This window comes from Oenanthe melanoleuca, chromosome 15, assembly GCF_029582105.1.
Source record: "Oenanthe melanoleuca isolate GR-GAL-2019-014 chromosome 15, OMel1.0, whole genome shotgun sequence".
In the NCBI taxonomy this organism is placed as follows: domain Eukaryota; kingdom Metazoa; phylum Chordata; class Aves; order Passeriformes; family Muscicapidae; genus Oenanthe; species Oenanthe melanoleuca.
The window spans coordinates 4,149,442-4,166,005 of record NC_079349.1 but is presented as its reverse complement, the minus strand read 5'-3'; the positions used below and the strand labels follow the sequence as shown (position 1 = coordinate 4,166,005).

The 16,564-nt window shown below is 62.9% G+C and overlaps 2 protein-coding genes across 8 annotated transcripts; both read left to right on the top strand.

The window, feature by feature from the left end:
* Positions 1 to 320: 320 nt before the first annotated feature.
* GLTP (glycolipid transfer protein) lies at positions 321 to 3,646 on the top strand. Its single transcript, XM_056503960.1, has 5 exons — positions 321 to 1,094; positions 1,756 to 1,817; positions 2,015 to 2,148; positions 2,580 to 2,730; positions 2,894 to 3,646. The coding sequence occupies exons 1-5, from the start codon at positions 779 to 781 to the stop codon at positions 3,074 to 3,076; spliced, it is 846 nt and encodes a 281-aa protein (XP_056359935.1). The 5' UTR covers positions 321 to 778; the 3' UTR covers positions 3,077 to 3,646.
* Positions 3,647 to 4,020: 374 nt separating this feature from the next.
* On the top strand, positions 4,021 to 13,597 carry TRPV4 (transient receptor potential cation channel subfamily V member 4). 7 transcript variants are annotated; one of them, XR_008841658.1, is made up of 17 exons: positions 4,021 to 4,086; positions 6,199 to 6,636; positions 8,202 to 8,374; positions 8,509 to 8,661; positions 8,750 to 8,890; positions 8,970 to 9,268; positions 9,717 to 9,896; positions 9,982 to 10,140; positions 10,247 to 10,339; positions 10,502 to 10,575; positions 10,661 to 10,826; positions 11,024 to 11,090; positions 11,314 to 11,627; positions 11,744 to 11,871; positions 12,058 to 12,179; positions 12,297 to 12,838; positions 12,876 to 13,117. XR_008841658.1 is itself a non-coding variant. In XM_056503927.1 (17 exons), the coding sequence occupies exons 3-17, from the start codon at positions 6,272 to 6,274 to the stop codon at positions 12,437 to 12,439; spliced, it is 2,577 nt and encodes an 858-aa protein (XP_056359902.1). In that variant the 5' UTR covers positions 4,035 to 4,086; positions 5,449 to 5,566; positions 6,199 to 6,271; the 3' UTR covers positions 12,440 to 13,594. The 7 variants fall into 7 exon arrangements, 5 of the variants coding, with proteins under 5 accessions (XP_056359899.1, XP_056359902.1, XP_056359901.1 ...); XM_056503927.1 differs by adding an exon at positions 5,449 to 5,566 and having other exon boundaries at positions 4,035 to 4,086; positions 12,297 to 13,594; XM_056503926.1 differs by adding an exon at positions 5,445 to 5,566 and having other exon boundaries at positions 4,035 to 4,086; positions 12,297 to 13,594.
* The last annotated feature ends 2,967 nt before the right edge of the window (positions 13,598 to 16,564 follow it).

The window sequence follows — 16,564 nt, the reverse complement described above, 5'->3', positions numbered from 1 at the left end:
TTGTGGCGCTGTAAATATTTCAGGGGTTAAAGGTTTCTGTTTCTGCCCGCCTTGGCAAGGCACCAGCGCGGCGCCGCCCGCAACGAACCCAACCGGACCGGGCGGTGCGTGACCCGGCAGAGGCCGGGCACCGCCAGAAGGGATCAGGGCATCCCGAGAGAGCCTGCGGGCATCCCGAAGTGAGCTCTGGACATCCCAGGACGGGCTCCGAGCACCCTGGGGTGGGCTCAGGGCACCGCAAGCACCACGGAGCTGGCTCCTGGCACCCCGGGAGGGGGTCCGGGTGTCTCTCAGGATGGGCTCCGGGCACCCCGGGAGGGGGTCCGGGCACCCCGGGAGTCTCGCAGCCGGGAGGGAGGAGGCACCGGCCCGCAGCCCCCGCCGCTGACCCGCAGCTCCCCGCACCCGCCTCGTATCCGCACCCGCCCTGCCAGCCAGCGATCGTTATCGCCCCACGACCTGTTTTTCCAGATTAACCGGTAAAAACACCGTATTTGGGGCCCTGGCAGCGGCAGGTCCGCTCCCCACGCAGCGGACGGGCTGAGCCTCCCTCCGCTCCCACCCCTTCTTCACCTCTCCGTGTCCCCGCTCGGTGTCATTTTCCCACCCAACCCCTCACTGAGGTGATCACTCCCGCGAGTTGAGGTTTGCTTTCCATCTGTTCCCTATAAAATATTTATCTCCCGTGAATAATTAACGCCGGCCTGCTTGTCGCTCGGAACGCGGCCGGGGCAGAGCGGGGTCCCGGGCACGGCCAGGCCCCGAGTGTGAGGGGGCGATGGGGGCGTGGCCTCCCCTTGCTTTGCGGGTCCCGCCCCCTGCTGCTCCCACCAATGGCTGTGCACCGGCCGTACGGAAGATGCGCGGCCATTGGGCGGAGCGGCGGGGGGCGGAGCGTGGCGTGGGCGCGCTGCCGGGTCGGCCCCCGCTGCCCTCAGAGCCCCCTCAGCCGGGGAGCGGTGAGGGGGAGAGAGGGGAAGGTGTGCTGGTCATGGCGCTGCTGCTGGAACACGAGTTCAAGCCGCTGCCGGCTGATAAGCAGATCGAGACTTTGCCCTTCCTGGAGGCCGTGGCGCACCTGCCGCCGTTCTTCGGTGAGACCGGGGTGGCTGGGGCCGCGAGATGCGGGCTGGGGCCGGGCCTGCTGCGGGCTCAGCCGCTCGGGGGTGCCCCCTCCCCAGCTCTGGGTGTGAGCCCCCTACCTGGGCCAGGGCTCACGCCGGGTTCGGCTGCTCTGCCAGAGCCGGGCTTGCATCACGATCCTGTCAAACCTGCCGAGCAGCCCCTTTGGGAAGCGTCCCGCAGCACCCCATCCAGAGGCATCACCCGGGGCCGGAGCTGCCATTCCCCCCGTGGATCCCACCCCGTGTCGGGACATGGGTGGGTGTCGGCGTGGCCACCCTCGTGGCACAGCGTGCCCGCTGCCCTCCACAATGTCAGCTATTGTGTGGCGGCTCGGTGGCAGCCCCGGAAGGGCAGGACATGGGGCAGTGTCGGTGCCGGTCAGGCTGTTCCAGGGCGTTCAGGCTGTGTCCCGGAGCCGGGGGGATTGGAGTTAGCTGGTGGGGCCGCAGTAGGTGGCAGGGCTGTCCCAAACGCCAACAGCCATGTACGAAGTTCAGAGATCCTTTTCTAGTTTCGCTGGTGTGTCTCAGTGCCTGGGCTGTGCTTAGAGTGAAACCTGTTGGTTATGGGAAGTCTGTGGTGTCCCCTGTGTCACCAGTGTCTAACTGTCCTCCCTCCCTGTCTCCACAGACTGCCTGGGGACTCCGATTGTCTACTCGCCTGTCAAAGCAGACCTGACTGGAAATATTAAGGTAGGAAGGGACTCAGGAGGGCTCAGAGAGGAGAATCCCTGGGGAGAGATGCTGTGGGACTGGAGGTGTTTCAAAAAGGCTTTTCTTCCCACGGGGGCTTTGGGCTCAATGGTGGCTCCTCCGGTCACAGGTTTATTCCCGGGGCTCCTGCCCAAAGTCCCTGCTCCTGGAAGCCAACCCTCCTTTTCTGCCCTCAGAAAATCCGGGCAGTTTATGACTCCAACCCTGCCAAGTTCAAAACGCTGCAGAACATCCTGGAGGTGGAGAAGGAGCTGCACGGCTCGGCCTGGCCCAAGACGGGCGCGACGCTGGCGCTGATGTGGTTGAAAAGGTGACTCACGGCGTCGGGAGCTGCTCCGGCTGTGCCCCGGCATGTGGGGAGCTGGAGAGTGCCAAATGGAGGCTGTGTGTGCTGGGCTGCTCCCTGTGGGCTGGGGCTGGGCAGCCTGGGGAGCACAGCTGTTGGGATTCCCCTCTTCAATCGTGAGCCCACAAATTGGGCAGGTCAGGACCCTGCAGTTCTGCAGGATCCATGGGGCTGTACCTGATCCTGCCCAGCTCAGCCCCAGCCCTGGCCTCACCTGGGGGCTCCATCCAGCCCTTCTCTCTCTTCCCTGGATGGACACACAGAGACGGGCACCAGCTCTGTGAGAGGGATGCACTGCTGGGGCTATGGGGTTTTGGGATGCTCGGAAACACCAGGCTGGAAGCTGGGAAGCAACTCCCACTTCCCTGAGCCAAACACCTCTGCTCTTCTCCCAGGGGTCTGAAATTCATTCTGGTGTTGCTGCAGAGCATCTCTGACGGTGAGAGGGATGAGGAGCATCCCAACCTCATCCGAGTGAACGCCTTGAAAGCTTATGAGATCGCACTGAAGAAATACCACGGCTGGATGCTGCAGAAGCTCTTCACGGTGAGCATTCCCTCCCTCTCCAAGCATCCAGCCATCATCCCTAAAGCTGTTCCCATCCCCTGACAAGTGTCCACAGCCCCCACAGCGTTGGCACATGGGAACAACCCAACCCATGCTCTCTGTTGGGTTTGTGGGAGTCAAACAGCCTCTCCCTGTTTTATAGGGCTCAGTCTACGCTCTTCCCTACAAATCCGATTTGCTGAAGGCCTTGGAGAAGGGTAAAGAAGTCAAGGAAGAGGAAAGCATAGAAAAAATCCACCAGTTTCTCACGAGGGTCACTCCAATCCTGGATGCAATTTATGAGATGTACACGAAGATGAACGCTGAGCTGAGCTACAAAGCCTGAAGCTGGCACAGGATTGGCACAGATTAAATAACGTGTGATGGGTGTTGCCTGTGTCTTCATCACTGAGGCAGCTGGGGCAGCTCCCAGCTCTCCGGTGACTTCCATTCCTGTCTGGATCTGCAGTGGATAACGCCTTTTCTAACCAAAAAAGTAACAGTAATTAACTTTCTATTAAGAATACGGCAATAAAACAATTGTGGGTGTCACCCTCGGATTTCCCAAGAGGAAGAACAAGTGTTTCTAGTCCCAACTCTCGGATTCCTGCCTTCAGTGGGGCAGGGAATGAAGTGTCCTGCTGATGGATGAAGTGGCACTAGGACTGTGCCTGGAACCCACCGACAGACACCTCGTGTTGATTGGCACTGGATTGCCCAGAATGATGCCCGTGGTGGAGGAGCTGATGACTTTGGGGTGACCCCAACTCCTCCAGTGCTGGTGTGGGATCGAGCCCCTTCGCTGGGATTCAGAAACCAGGGAGTGTCCCCGTGGTGTTTGTGGTGCCTTATGAGCCCCCCTGGCCTCCTGAGCCCCGGCGGGAGCAGCAATTAATAAAAACTGACAGTACCCATGGCCTGGGAGCCTCATTTGGGGCTGCTCATGGGGGCTGTCAGCAAGGGCGTTTGGAGAGGCTGTTTTAGGGAAGGTGTTTTGGGGCTGGTCCTGGCAGGGCTGTTTTGGGTAGGAAGATTGGGGTTTGTTTCCTAGAGGAACTGTTTCTGGCGGGTTTTTGGAGATATTCTTTGGGAGGGCTGTTTCAGAGACGGTTTTTCCTGGGGGCTTATTTTTTGAAGTGTATTTTAGGGCTGTTCCTTGCGGGCTGTTTTGTGGCCGGTGTTGCCGTGGGACTGCCCGGGAACGGCCCGGGGGCGGGGGCCGATGCCGAGGGCGGGTCCCGGTGCCGCCTCCGCCGCTGGAGCCGGGGCTGGGGCGGGGAGGGGCCGCTTTCGGGACCAGCCCCGGGCGACTCTGCGGCGCCGGAGCCTGCGGGACTTTCCACGGGACCTTTGGCGGTACGGAGCCGGGGTGCGGGCAACGGGGGGGGCGCGACCGGGAGTGGGACACGGGGACCGGGTCAGGATGGAGACCTCAGGTGAGGCCGGGGTGGAGAGCTGAGCTGGGCAGCGCCAGGTGGATGCCCCGCAGTGTTTGGACAGCCTGAGGACTCACAATCTGAGATTGTGGTGGGCTCCCAGGAGGAACTTTGAGGAGGGGGCTCCCCCTGGCTCTGAACCCCCCATGCTGCCCACACCGAGCTCCTGGCTGCTGCTGCCGAGGTGAGCACGGGCCCAGCAGTGAGGTGAATTTGGGAAGCGGCTGCATCACTCCGGATGAGGATTTCCGACAAGAACCCGCTGTGGTTTCAGTGATTCACTGCCACCAGGTCACCCTTTAATGTCATGGGACACCCTCACTGCCGCCCACCCAGAGATGTCCCCGCACATCCCGGTGTTGGTGACAGTGTCCTGCTCTCGTGGTGGGCTGGAGTGGGGACACTGGTCCAACTGGGAGGTACCTTGCAGGGAAGCTGAGAAGAGGTGGGAGCACAGGTGGGGTTTGTGTTGGATGTGAAGAGCTGTGCCTTGACTCAGTTATTCCATGAGGTGAGGAAGTCTGTAAAATCCAAACCCAAATAACTAAACGGGCCAAATCAAACCCCTGTGACAGCACCTTTCCTGGCAGTGCCCGGGCTGACAGCACCAGCCCAGAGTCTCTCATTTCCCACACAAACTTCAGTCCCAGCTGGTGACAGCAGGTGTGTGACAGCCTGTGCCGTGTCCAGCTTTTCCCTAAAGCTGCACTTTTCCAGCTCCCAGCACCGTTTGGACAGCTCAGGTGCTCCATCCCCATTCCCAGCCCGCAGGTTCCGTGTGCTTGGCAATTCCCTCTTCTCCGTTGTCCAAGGTCAAACCGGCCATGCGAGGGCCCCTGTTTGCATGGGGTCGGGATGTGGGACCTGCGGGCTTTGGCAGGTGCTTGTGGAATTTCTTGAAGAGACAGGAATGGCAGGAATGTCAGCAAAGAGGGGAAACTGTCAGCTGTGTGTCCCTCAGGGCTGCACTGTCCTTTCTGGGTGTCCCCCAGGGCTGTGCCATCCCCGCTGTGTGTCCCCCGGGGCTCCATCAGCCCCTCTGGGTGTTCCCCAGGGTGGCAGGGGTGTTCCCGGTCACGGCAGGGTTTGGGGCTGATCCCCCATCCCCCGTGCCCACGGGAGCACCGCGTGGCTGCCAGGACCTGCTGCCTCATTCGAGCCCTTTCTCCGGCTGGGCTGTCCTCCCGGCAGGGCGCAGCCTGCCACTGTGGCTTGTCGCACAGAGCTTCAGCCCAGCACAAAATGACACGTTTCCCGCTGCTTTTTCTGTCCCGGCAGGCAGGCAGGAGCTGTGCTGAGCCCTGACGCTGCTGCGTTTCGCCGGAAGGTTTTTGTGGAGAGCGGGGCTGGGGAAGTGCCTGAGGACGGTCACCTGTCCGTGTCCTGGACGTGGTGACACGGTACGGTGCTCGGCTGGCCGCGCTCATAGCACGTCTCTCTTTCATCTCCACGTCGCTCTGGGCAACCTAAACCCGTAATTTGTTGTCCCAGCCGCTGTTCCTTCCCTCCTGCTGAGTGTAGCCCCCCCGTGCCGCGCCCGTCCCCTCCCGGTGCCCAGATCTGAGTCCCACCGAGCTCCCCGGGGTCGTGGAGCATCAGGAGCAGCCCTGGCCCCGCTCCCAGCCCTGCTGCGGTTGCAGCTCCTGTTGCCTCTGGGCGCTTCCCTGGACGCTTCCTCGGACGTGGGGAGTATCCCAAGGAATGTTTTCTTTCCTTGGGCGGCAGATCGCAGCGCACAGGGTCTGCTCTGTGCCCTGTCCTGGGCTGCACCCCGGCTGACCGCAGCGGGGCCGGGCTCGCCCTCGCCCAGCACGGCAGCGCCGCAGCCGGAGGGGCCCCCGCAGACCTGAGGGGTCCCCGCAGCGGGTAGGTGGGTGCCGAGGAGAGCCGGGACAAGGCAGGATCGTCCGGGACACTCTGAGCTGCGAGGGGTCCCGCCGGCCCCAACCTCTGCCGGGGTGGGTGCGGGACCTGTCCCGCCGCGAGGACCGGGAGGGTCTTTTGGGGGTGACACGGGGTTTTCCTCTGCCAGGTCTCCTGCTCTCGTGGAAGGGGTCACAGCCAGCCGGGCAGGTCAGCGGTGCCCGTCCCTGCGGTCAGGGACCATGGCAGACACCGAGGATGCCCCGCGCGATGCCGGGGAGGGCGCGGGGGAGGACGGCTCCCTCCAGAACGAATCCTTCCCGCTCTCCTCTCTGGCCAACCTGTTCGAGAGCGAGGACACCCCGAACGCCACCGAGGCAGCCCGGGGTCCCCCCGGCGCCGGGGATGGAAAGCAGAACCTTCGCATGAAATTCCACGGGGCCTTTCGGAAAGGCGCCCCGAAGCCCATGGAGCTGCTGGAGGCCACCATCTACGAGTCCCCCGTGGTCCCCGCGCCCAAGAAAGCCCCCATGGATTCCCTCTTCGACTACGGCACCTACCGCCACCACCCCAGCGAGAACAAGCGCTGGCGCAGGAGGATCGCGGAGTGAGTGCGGGACCCCCGCGCCCCCGGTGCGGCGGAGGGTTCTGGGCTGGGGGCACCCCGGTGGGGATGGGGATGTTCAGTAGCTGGGGACCTTCGAGCGGCACTTTGGGGCGCTTTGGGTAGAGGTGTCGCCCGCAGGGAGCAGCTCCCAGCGCGTCCCATGGCTGTGCCATGCCGTGGTGGGGGTCCGCAGCCCCCGGTACCGCGGAGCAGGGAGCGCGCTCCCCTTCCCCCGTACGGGCGCCATGAAAGAGGCTCTGTGCGCCCGGCCGCTCCCCTGGCCGGTGCGGCCGTCTGGCTGCGGCATGAAAGGGCTTTTCAGGAGGGCCTCCGCCCTGCCAGCGCCAGGAAACCGGAGCCGGGGGGGGCAGCCCGCGGCCGGACGCACAATGCCCCTCTGTGCCGGGCACCTGGGGCTGCCCGCCAGGATCCCCACCCAGGGGTGCAGCCGGCTTAGGAGAGCGGGATGTTCTCCCGTGAACGTGGGTGGAGGAGGCCAGGATGCCCTGTGAGCCCTCAGACTGGGCCAGCCGCGTCCGTCCTGCCCCCATTCCCGGTGCCCTCATTCCAGGTGCCCGGAGCTGACCGGTGCCCCCGTTCCAGGTGCCCGGAGCAGACCGATGCCCTCATTCCCGGTCCCACTGTTCCAAGTGCCCGGAGCTGACCGGTGCCCCCGTTCCCGGTGCCCGAAGCTGTCCCAGGTCCATCCCCCACTGCTGCAGACTGCTCCGACCGGTCCGGCTTCACCCGGTGCCCGGAGCTGACCGATGCCCTCATTCCCGATGCCCTCATTCCCGGTGCCCGGAGCTGATCGATGCCCCATTCCCGGTTCCCTGAGCTGACCGATGCTCCGTTCCCGGTGCCCGGAGCTGACCAATGCCCCATTCCCGGTGTCCGGAGCTGACCAATGCCCCATTCCCGGTGTCCGGAGCTGACCGATGCCCCCGTTCCCGGTGCCCCCGTTCCAGGTGCCCGGAGCTGACCGATGCCCCATTCCCGGTTCCCTGAGCTGACCAATGCCCCATTCCCGGTGCCCGGAGCTGATCGATGCCCCATTCCCGGTTCCCTGAGCTGACCGATGCTCCGTTCCCGGTGCCCGGAGCTGACCAATGCCCCATTCCCAGTGTCCGGAGCTGACCGATGCCCCCGTTCCCGGTGCCCCCGTTCCAGGTGCCCGGAGCTGACCGATGCCCCGTTCCAGGTGCCCGGAGCTGACCGATTCCCCCATTCCCGATGCCTGGAACTGTCCCTGGTCCATCCCCCACTGCTGCAGACTGCTCCGACCGGTCTGGCTCCACCCGTGGTGCCGGAGCGTGACCAAGCCCGCGGTCCGTCCCTCCCGGGGGGCAGAGCTGGGGCCCCAAGCGCTGCAGCCCCCGGGTGGGAGCTGGCAAGGCACTGGGAGCACTGGGCTGCTGTGGATGGGGAGGCTGCCCTGGCCTCCTAGGTGACCCCAGCCGGGAGGTGTCCCCATGTGCCTGTCCCCAGTGGCTGGGCACCCTCAAACTCGCTGGGGGATGCCGAGGCAGCGGCTCCAGTTCCCAGCGCTGCCGTTTCTCCCGCAGCAAGCAGCCGCCAGCCGCCAAGGGACCGGCTCCCGAGCCGCCCCCCGTCCTCAAGGTCTTCAACAGACCCATCCTCTTCGACATCGTCTCCCGGGGGTCCCCGGCCGGCCTGGATGGGCTCCTCTCCTTCCTGCTCACCCACAAGAAGCGCCTCACAGACGAGGAGTTCCGAGGTGAGGACCTGGGTGCTCCTTGCCGTGGTGCCGCTGCCGATCCCTGTATTCCTGGGGGATGCACAGCTCCGGCATGGGGAGCCAGGGGCCTGAGGGGTTTGTCCTGGCCCCAACTCAGCACCTTCCACTCGCAGAGCCCTCCACGGGAAAGACTTGCCTGCCCAAAGCCCTGCTCAACCTGAGCGGGGGCAAGAACGACACCATCCCCGTCCTGCTGGACATCGCCGAGAAGACGGGAAACATGCGGGAGTTCATCAACTCGCCCTTCAGGGACGTCTACTACCGAGGTGGGGGCCGTGGGGGACCCTGGGGTGGTTCAGGGACCAGAGAAGGGACCCGGGGCAGGGCGGTGGCTGACGGGCGGTGGTGTCGCAGGTCAGACAGCCCTGCACATCGCCATCGAGCGCCGCTGCAAGCACTACGTGGAGCTGCTGGTGGAGAAGGGAGCAGACGTCCATGCCCAGGCCCGCGGCCGCTTCTTCCAGCCCAAGGGCGAGGGCGGCTACTTCTACTTCGGTGAGCAGCGAGGGACTGCACCCCAAGGTGTGCCCGCGGCGGGGAAGGGGTGACAGGAGCCCCGCTGTTGTCCCCGCAGGTGAGCTGCCCCTCTCGCTGGCCGCCTGCACCAACCAGCCGCACATCGTGCACTACCTGACGGAGAACGGGCACAAGCAGGCGGACCTGCGGCGCCAGGACTCCCGCGGCAACACCGTGCTGCACGCCCTGGTGGCCATCGCCGACAACACCCGCGAGAACACCAAGTTCGTCACCAAGATGTACGACCTGCTCCTCGTCAAGTGCGCCAAGCTCTTCCCCGACACCAACCTGGAGACGCTGCTCAACAACGACGGCCTCTCCCCGCTGATGATGGCAGCCAAGACCGGCAAGATCGGGGTACGGAGTCCCCCCCGTGTCGGGGGACGTCTCGCTGCCATCCCTGCTGAGCCCCGTCACACTCAGTGCGTGCACGGCTTCTCTCTGCAGATGCTGCTGGAAACCTGGATGTGCAGCCTATTAACCTGGCTAATTAACACCCCTTTGCATTCTGGCCCTTCCCTAATTAACTCCAGACCCTCACAAAGCCCATCTTCTCCCCTGACCTGCCCTTGGCCTCTGGTGGGGCAGGCAGGGGAGTCATCAAAAATACAAAACCTGCAGCATCCTGGAGGGCTGCGACATTGTCTTTGCATCATCCCAGGAGCACCTGGCAGCATCCTGAGTGGACTGAGGGCAGGGAGTGGGTTGGGGGATGTCCCCAGGATGGGGTGGGAGGAGGGCAGGGTGCCCCAGGCAGGTGGGGCCAGGTCTGCGGGTAGCAGTCCTCCCTCCCTCCCTCCTGCAGATCTTCCAGCACATCATCCGGCGGGAGATCACGGACGAGGACGCCCGGCACCTCTCCCGAAAGTTCAAGGACTGGGCGTACGGCCCCGTCTACTCCTCCCTCTACGACCTCTCCTCGCTGGACACCTGCGGGGAGGAGGTGTCCGTGCTGGAGATCCTCGTCTACAACAGCAAGATCGAGGTGTGCAGGGGCTGGGGGGCACTGGGAGGGGTCTGGAGGGGGCAGGGTGGCCCTGTCCCCTCTGTCAGCACCCATGTGCCACCAGAACCGCCACGAGATGCTGGCTGTGGAGCCCATCAACGAGCTGCTGAGGGACAAGTGGCGCAAGTTTGGGGCTGTCTCCTTCTACATCAGCGTGGTCTCCTACCTCAGCGCCATGATCATCTTCACCCTCGTCGCCTACTACCGCCCCATGGAAGGCCCTGTGAGTGCCCACGCTGGCACAGCCCCAGCTCTGCCTCACAGGGGGCTCTGCCAGGGCTCTGTCCCCAGGGATGGAGGAGCAGCTCAGCTCTGTGCTCTCCCCACAGCCGCCCTACCCCTACACCAGCACCGCCGACTACCTGCGCCTGGCCGGGGAGATCATCACCCTCCTCACTGGAATCCTCTTCTTCTGCACAAATGTCAGTGTGGCGAGGCAGGGGGTCCTCCCGCGGGACCACTGAACTCTTGGGGTCGTCAGGGGTGACAGCTCCATCCCTTGAGGCATCCACCACTGCCACAGTGGCCCCAGACATGGGGACCCTGCCACTGGAGACCCTCCAAACTCTGCCTCTCTCCCACAGATCAAAGACCTGTTCATGAAGAAGTGCCCAGGTGTGAACTCCTTCTTCATAGATGGCTCCTTCCAGCTGCTCTAGTATGTAGGGAACCCCCAGGGCCACGAGCCACCACACCTCCCTTGTGGCTTGTGGCTGCAGGGTCTGACCCCAGCTCTCCTCCAGCTTCATCTACTCGGTGCTGGTGATTGTCACGGCAGGGCTGTACCTGGGTGGCATCGAGGCTTACCTGGCTGTCATGGTCTTTGCACTGGTGCTGGGCTGGATGAATGCCCTGTACTTCACCCGTGGGCTCAAGCTGACAGGGACCTACAGCATCATGATCCAGAAGGTCTGGTGAGGTTGTGGGTTTTGTCCTTTTCTCCAGGGGTGATGCTTCTGTGGGAGTGCAGCTTAAAGAGGTCCTTTCAGGCTTTGTGAAGGGTTCCTGTGGCTCTCCACTGCCCTGCTCCCAGCTCAGTTGTGCAGCACAGCTTGATGACGATGCTGTGGTCCAGCACACCTCACTCTGCTCTCCATCACTTTCAGATCCTCTTCAAAGACTTGTTCCGCTTCCTCCTGGTCTACCTGCTCTTCATGATTGGCTACGCTTCAGGTAACGAGCCAGGTCCCCTGGCTGGGGGAAGGACGAGCCCTGTCCTCAGCATGGCTGAGCAAGGGGCTGCAGACCCCCAGCTCCATCCCACCTTCCCACGGGCCTTGTCTCCTCCCATGGTGGAGAAGGTCTCAGCCAGCACAGAGCCACTCTGGGGCCCATTGTGGATGCTGTCCTTGCCATTGCCCCTGCAGACTCATTGTCCCTGTCCCTTCTCCCCCAGCCCTGGTGTCCCTCCTCAACCCATGTCCCAGCAGTGAGTCCTGCAGCGAGAGGTCCAACTGCACAGTGCCCACCTACCCGTCGTGCCGGGACAGCCAGACCTTCAGCACCTTCCTGCTCGACCTCTTCAAGCTCACCATTGGCATGGGCGACCTGGAGATGCTCGAGAGCGCCAAGTACCCGGGTGTCTTCATCATCCTCCTTGTCACCTACATCATCCTCACCTTTGTGCTCCTCCTCAACATGCTCATCGCCCTCATGGGCGAGACCGTGGGCCAAGTCTCCAAGGAGAGCAAGCACATCTGGAAGCTGCAGGTACCACCCTGGGGGTGGTGGGACAGGGGCTGCCTGTGCCTGGGGGGCTGCAGCATCGAGGAGTCCCAATGGGCAAGGCAGGCCAATGCTCAAGCAGTCCCTGGTGTCCCTGGCAGTGGGCCACCACCATCCTGGACATCGAGCGCTCCTTCCCGGTGTTCCTGCGGAAAGCCTTCCGCTCGGGGGAGATGGTCACTGTGGGCAAGGGCACGGACGGGACCCCTGACCGCCGCTGGTGCTTCAGGTAAAGGTGGGAGCCCTCGCTGGGGAGCAGCTGAGCCTCTCCCAGCAGAGCCAGCAGCATTTTGGGGGGCTGGCAGGGTGCAGTTGTTTGCTGGGTGCTTTGCACTGATCTGGAGGCAGCTGGCATTGCTGGTGGGTGCTGGAGCTCCTGCCCGTGCAGCCCCTGCGGGTCTGACCTTCCCCACAGAGTGGACGAGGTGAACTGGTCCCACTGGAACCAGAATCTGGGCATCATCAGCGAGGACCCTGGCAAGAGCGACACGTACCAGTACTACGGCTTCTCCCACACCATGGGGCGGCTGCGGAGAGGTGAGCGCCGTGCCGCGGGCTGGGAGCATCCCTTGCAGCCTCTGACGAGCCCCAGGAGCAGATCCGGGAGCCTGGGGAGCAGCCACAGGCTCTGCACATCTCCCACCCTCTCCGCAGATCGGTGGTCGACGGTGGTGCCACGCGTGGTGGAGCTGAACAAGAGCTGCCCGCCGGAGGAGGTGGTGGTGCCCCTGGGGAACCTGGGCACGGCGGAGCCGCGGGAGCGGCGGCACGGCCATGCCCCGAGCTCCCCGCTCTAGCACGGCCATGCCCCGAACTGCCCGCTCTAGCACGGCCGTGCCCCGAGCTCCCCGTTCTAGCACGGCCGTGCCCCGAGCTCCCCGTTCTAGCACGGCCGTGCCCCGAGCTCCCCGCTCTAGCACGGCCATGCCCCGAGCTCCCCGTTCTAGCACGGCCATGCCCCGAGCTCTAGCACGGCCCTGCCCCGAGCTCCCCGTTCTAGCACGGCCATGCCCCGAGCTCCCCGCTCTAGCACGGCCGTGCCCCGAACTGCCCGCTCTAGCACGGCCGTGCCCCGAGCTCCCCGCTCTAGCACGGCCGTGCCCCGAACTGCCCGCTCTAGCACGGCCGTGCCCCGAGCTCCCCGTTCTAGCACGGCCGTGCCCCGAGCTCTAGCACGGCCATGCCCCGAGCTCCCCGTTCTAGCACGGCCGTGCCCCGAACTGCCCGCTCTAGCACGGCCGTGCCCCGAGCTCCCCGCTCTAGCACGGCCGTGCCCCGAACTGCCCGCTCTAGCACGGCCGTGCCCCGAGCTCCCCGTTCTAGCACGGCCATGCCCCGAGCTCCCCGTTCTAGCACGGCCGTGCCCCGAGCTCTAGCACGGCCGTGCCCCGAGCTCCCCGCTCTAGCACGGCCCTGCCCCGAGCTCTAGTCCGGCCCTGCCCCGAGCTCTAACATGGCCATGCTCCGAGCTCTAGTCCGGCCGTGCCCCGAGCTCTAACATGGCCATGCTCCGAGCTCTAGCACGGCCCTGCCCCGAGCTCTAACATGGCCATGCTCCGAGCTCTAGCACGGCCCTGCCCCGAGCTCTAACATGGCCATGCTCCGAGCTCTAGTCCGGCCGTGCCCCGAGCTCCCCGCTCTAGCGCGGCAGCACCGCCTGCCCACGGACTCCGCCCGGGCTCTGGATTCTCGGCGGGGCTGGATGGTGCTTGTCTGCTCCTCAGGGATTCGCGCAGCCTCTCCCCTCCTGCCGCTGTCCCGGGGGGTGTCCAGCCCGGTTCGGGGTCCTGGCCGTGCCCCGGTAGTCTCGGCCCTCACCGGCTCGGCTCTCGCTCGGGTGCCGTGCCGGGAGCCTCGGCCCCCACCTCCCGCCAAGGCCCTTGGTTTTTGCCACAGAGTTTTGCACAAGATTTATACGATTATTTATTTAGTAATAAAGACTGACCTGCCACTGCTGTCTCCTCCCGGTGCTGGGTGATTCCGGGATGGAGGAGCTGCCTGCTCCCTGTGCCATGCCATGCCAAACCAAACCATGCCAAGCCATGCCGTGCCTTTGGGCATGGTCACCCATCATGCTGAGCTCAGGTACGAGGATGTGAGATGTACAGATGTGGTACAGGGATGTGAGATGTACAGGTGTGGTAGAGGGATGTGTGCAGGTGTGGTACAGGAGTGTGAGGTGGGCTGGTGTGGTACAGGAATATGATGATGTACAGGTGTGATACAGGGATATGATGTACAGGTGTGGTACAGGGAAACAATGATGTACAGGTGTGGTACAGGGATGTGTACAGGTGTGGTACAGGGATGTGAGGTACAGATGTGGTGCAGGGATGTGAGATGTACAGGTGTGATGCAGGGATGTGATTTACAGGTGTGGTACATGGTATGTGTTATAGACATGATACAGGGGTGTGATTTACAGATGTGGTACTGGGATACAATGATGCACAGGTGCGGTGCAGGGATGCGGTGCAGGGATGTGATGCACAGGTGCGGTGCAGGGATGCTGTGCAGGGATACAATGCACAGGTGCGGTGCAGGGATGCTGTGCAGGGATGCGGTGCACAGGTGCGGTGCAGGGATGCGGTGCAGGGATGCGGTACAGGGATGCGGTGCAGGGATGCTGTGCAGGGATGTGATGCACAGGTGCGGTGCAGGGATGCTGTACAGGGATACAATGCACAGGTGCGGTGCAGGGATGCGGTGCAGGGATACGGTGCACAGGTGCGGTGCAGGGATGCTGTGCAGGGATGCGGTGCACAGGTGCGGTGCAGGGATGCTGTGCAGGGATGCGGTGCACAGGTGCGGTGCAGGGATGCGGTGCGCGGTGGCTCCTCTGGAGGGCAGCACACACCGCGCGATGCCGGACCGGCCCTGGCAGGCGCAGGGAGCTCGGGCCGGGCCTGACCCCGCACCCCGAGCGCAGCGGCTACCGGGCCGGGAGCAAACCAGTGCTTCACATCCCATCCCATTCCCATCCTCATCCCATCCTCATCCCATCCTCATCCCATCCCATCCCATCCCATCCCATCCCATCCCATCCCATCCCATCCCATCCCATCCCATCCCATCCCATCCCATCCCATCCCATCCCATCCCGTCCCATCCCGTCCCATCCCGTCCCATCCCGTCCCATCCCGTCCCATCCCGTCCCATCCCGTCCCATCCCATCCCATCCCCTCCAGTCTCTAGCCCATCTCCATCCCATTCCCATCCTCACCCCATCCCATCCATCACCCCTCTGTAACTCCTTTCCTCCTCATCCTCCCATCCACCTGCAGTGGTGAGCGTTCCTTTAACAGCTGGACGTTGTGCAGGTGGGAAGGAGCGCTTTGGGTGGGCACTAGTGGCGTGGTGACACGGTGACACTGACAGAGACCCTGGCCAGGGCCCTGAGGACAGCCCAGCTCTCTCAGCAAACACTTTAGCAGCAGAGGGGACACTTCATCTTCCAGCTCGATGAGTCGCCGTCAGCGTTAACGGCACCGTCTCTGTTTAAATGTGATTTACATACATCTCTCATATTGTGGTTTAAGTATTTCCCCAGGGTGAGGGATGAATATGTTTCATTATCGCTCCTTGGGAGAGGCGGAGGTGGCAGCTCCTGCTTCATAATCGAATGAGGAGCTGAGCTGCCCTGCTTCTAGGCTGGTTCTTGGGTGAAAACAAGAAACTTGGCTTGGGTGGCCACAGGACCAGAGTGGCCAGTCCTGGCTGGGCCCTGTGTGGTGCCCGGGGAGCCCTGAATCAGGACTCAGCCCCCCAGTGTGCCAGAGATGGGCTCAGCACCGTGGCTGCCCCCAGCTGCAGCACCAGGGATGGGATTTTCCAGTAAAATGAGATATAAACCAATTTTCTCCCCTCCCGTGCAGATCTCAATGCCCAAAAGCCAAGAGGCCACATGTCAGTTGTCTCTAAAAGGATTGAGGGTGTGGGAAGAGCAGCTGTCACCAAACCCCTGCACCATCACTCTGCACCCTGCAGTGGCTCTGTGACGATGGGGACACCGCAGCCACCACGGTGACATCCCAGCACAGGAGGCTTCTGCCACCTTCAGGAATTAACTTTGGCCTTTTAGCCCCTGCCCCACCAAGCCTTGAGCTGTTTCACCCTCAGGGGCTGGTGAACAGGGGGTGCTCAGCCCTGGCCCCCTCCCTACACCGCCCTGCCAGCGGTGACAAACCCAACAAAGGGAAGAGAAAAGCACTTGTCATCCAGAACGCGCAGCGTGGAAGCAAATTTATTTTTAGATAAATCTAAAGCTTAATTTGTGAAGCTAATATCAATCAAAATGAGAGATGGGTTTTTTTAAGTCCTTTTGCAGCCGTGCAATTTATACTGCCTGTCTCTCCTCCTCACTCCCAAACAGCAAAGGCGGCCACTAAGTTTAATATCAGCACACCTGCCTTAGATATTGGTATTATTATTATTATTGGTATTATTTGAATAGGAATGTATCTGTAGGCCAGAAGCAGCATTGTTTCCTTCAGTGTGTTCCTCGTGGGTGCTGTGCCCCATGGAATGGGAGGGCAATGAGTTGTGGTGTCTTCATCCTCAGTGCTGGGATGTACCTCGGCTGTCCCTGCCCCATCTCCCACAGGTGTCCGTGCACATTTTGGGTCCCCACGTGCTCACCTGCCCCTGCCAGAGCTGGCACTGCAGCAGCCCTGCCTGGAGGCAGGTGCCTGCCAAGGAGGGACCCATTTATTTTGTATTCCAGCCTTGAAGCCTCCCCGTGCCCAGCGAAATCCTCCTCCCAAGGAGCGATCTGAGGGGAGAATTAACCTGCTAAATAATAAAAACCCCCACACACCTCCTAATGAAATGTAATGACTTGGAGACCTGCAAGATGGATCGCGCCGTCGCTCCCAGCCGCTCGCCCTGATTTATGGCGAGCTGGGAAATCTGATGGAGGCAGC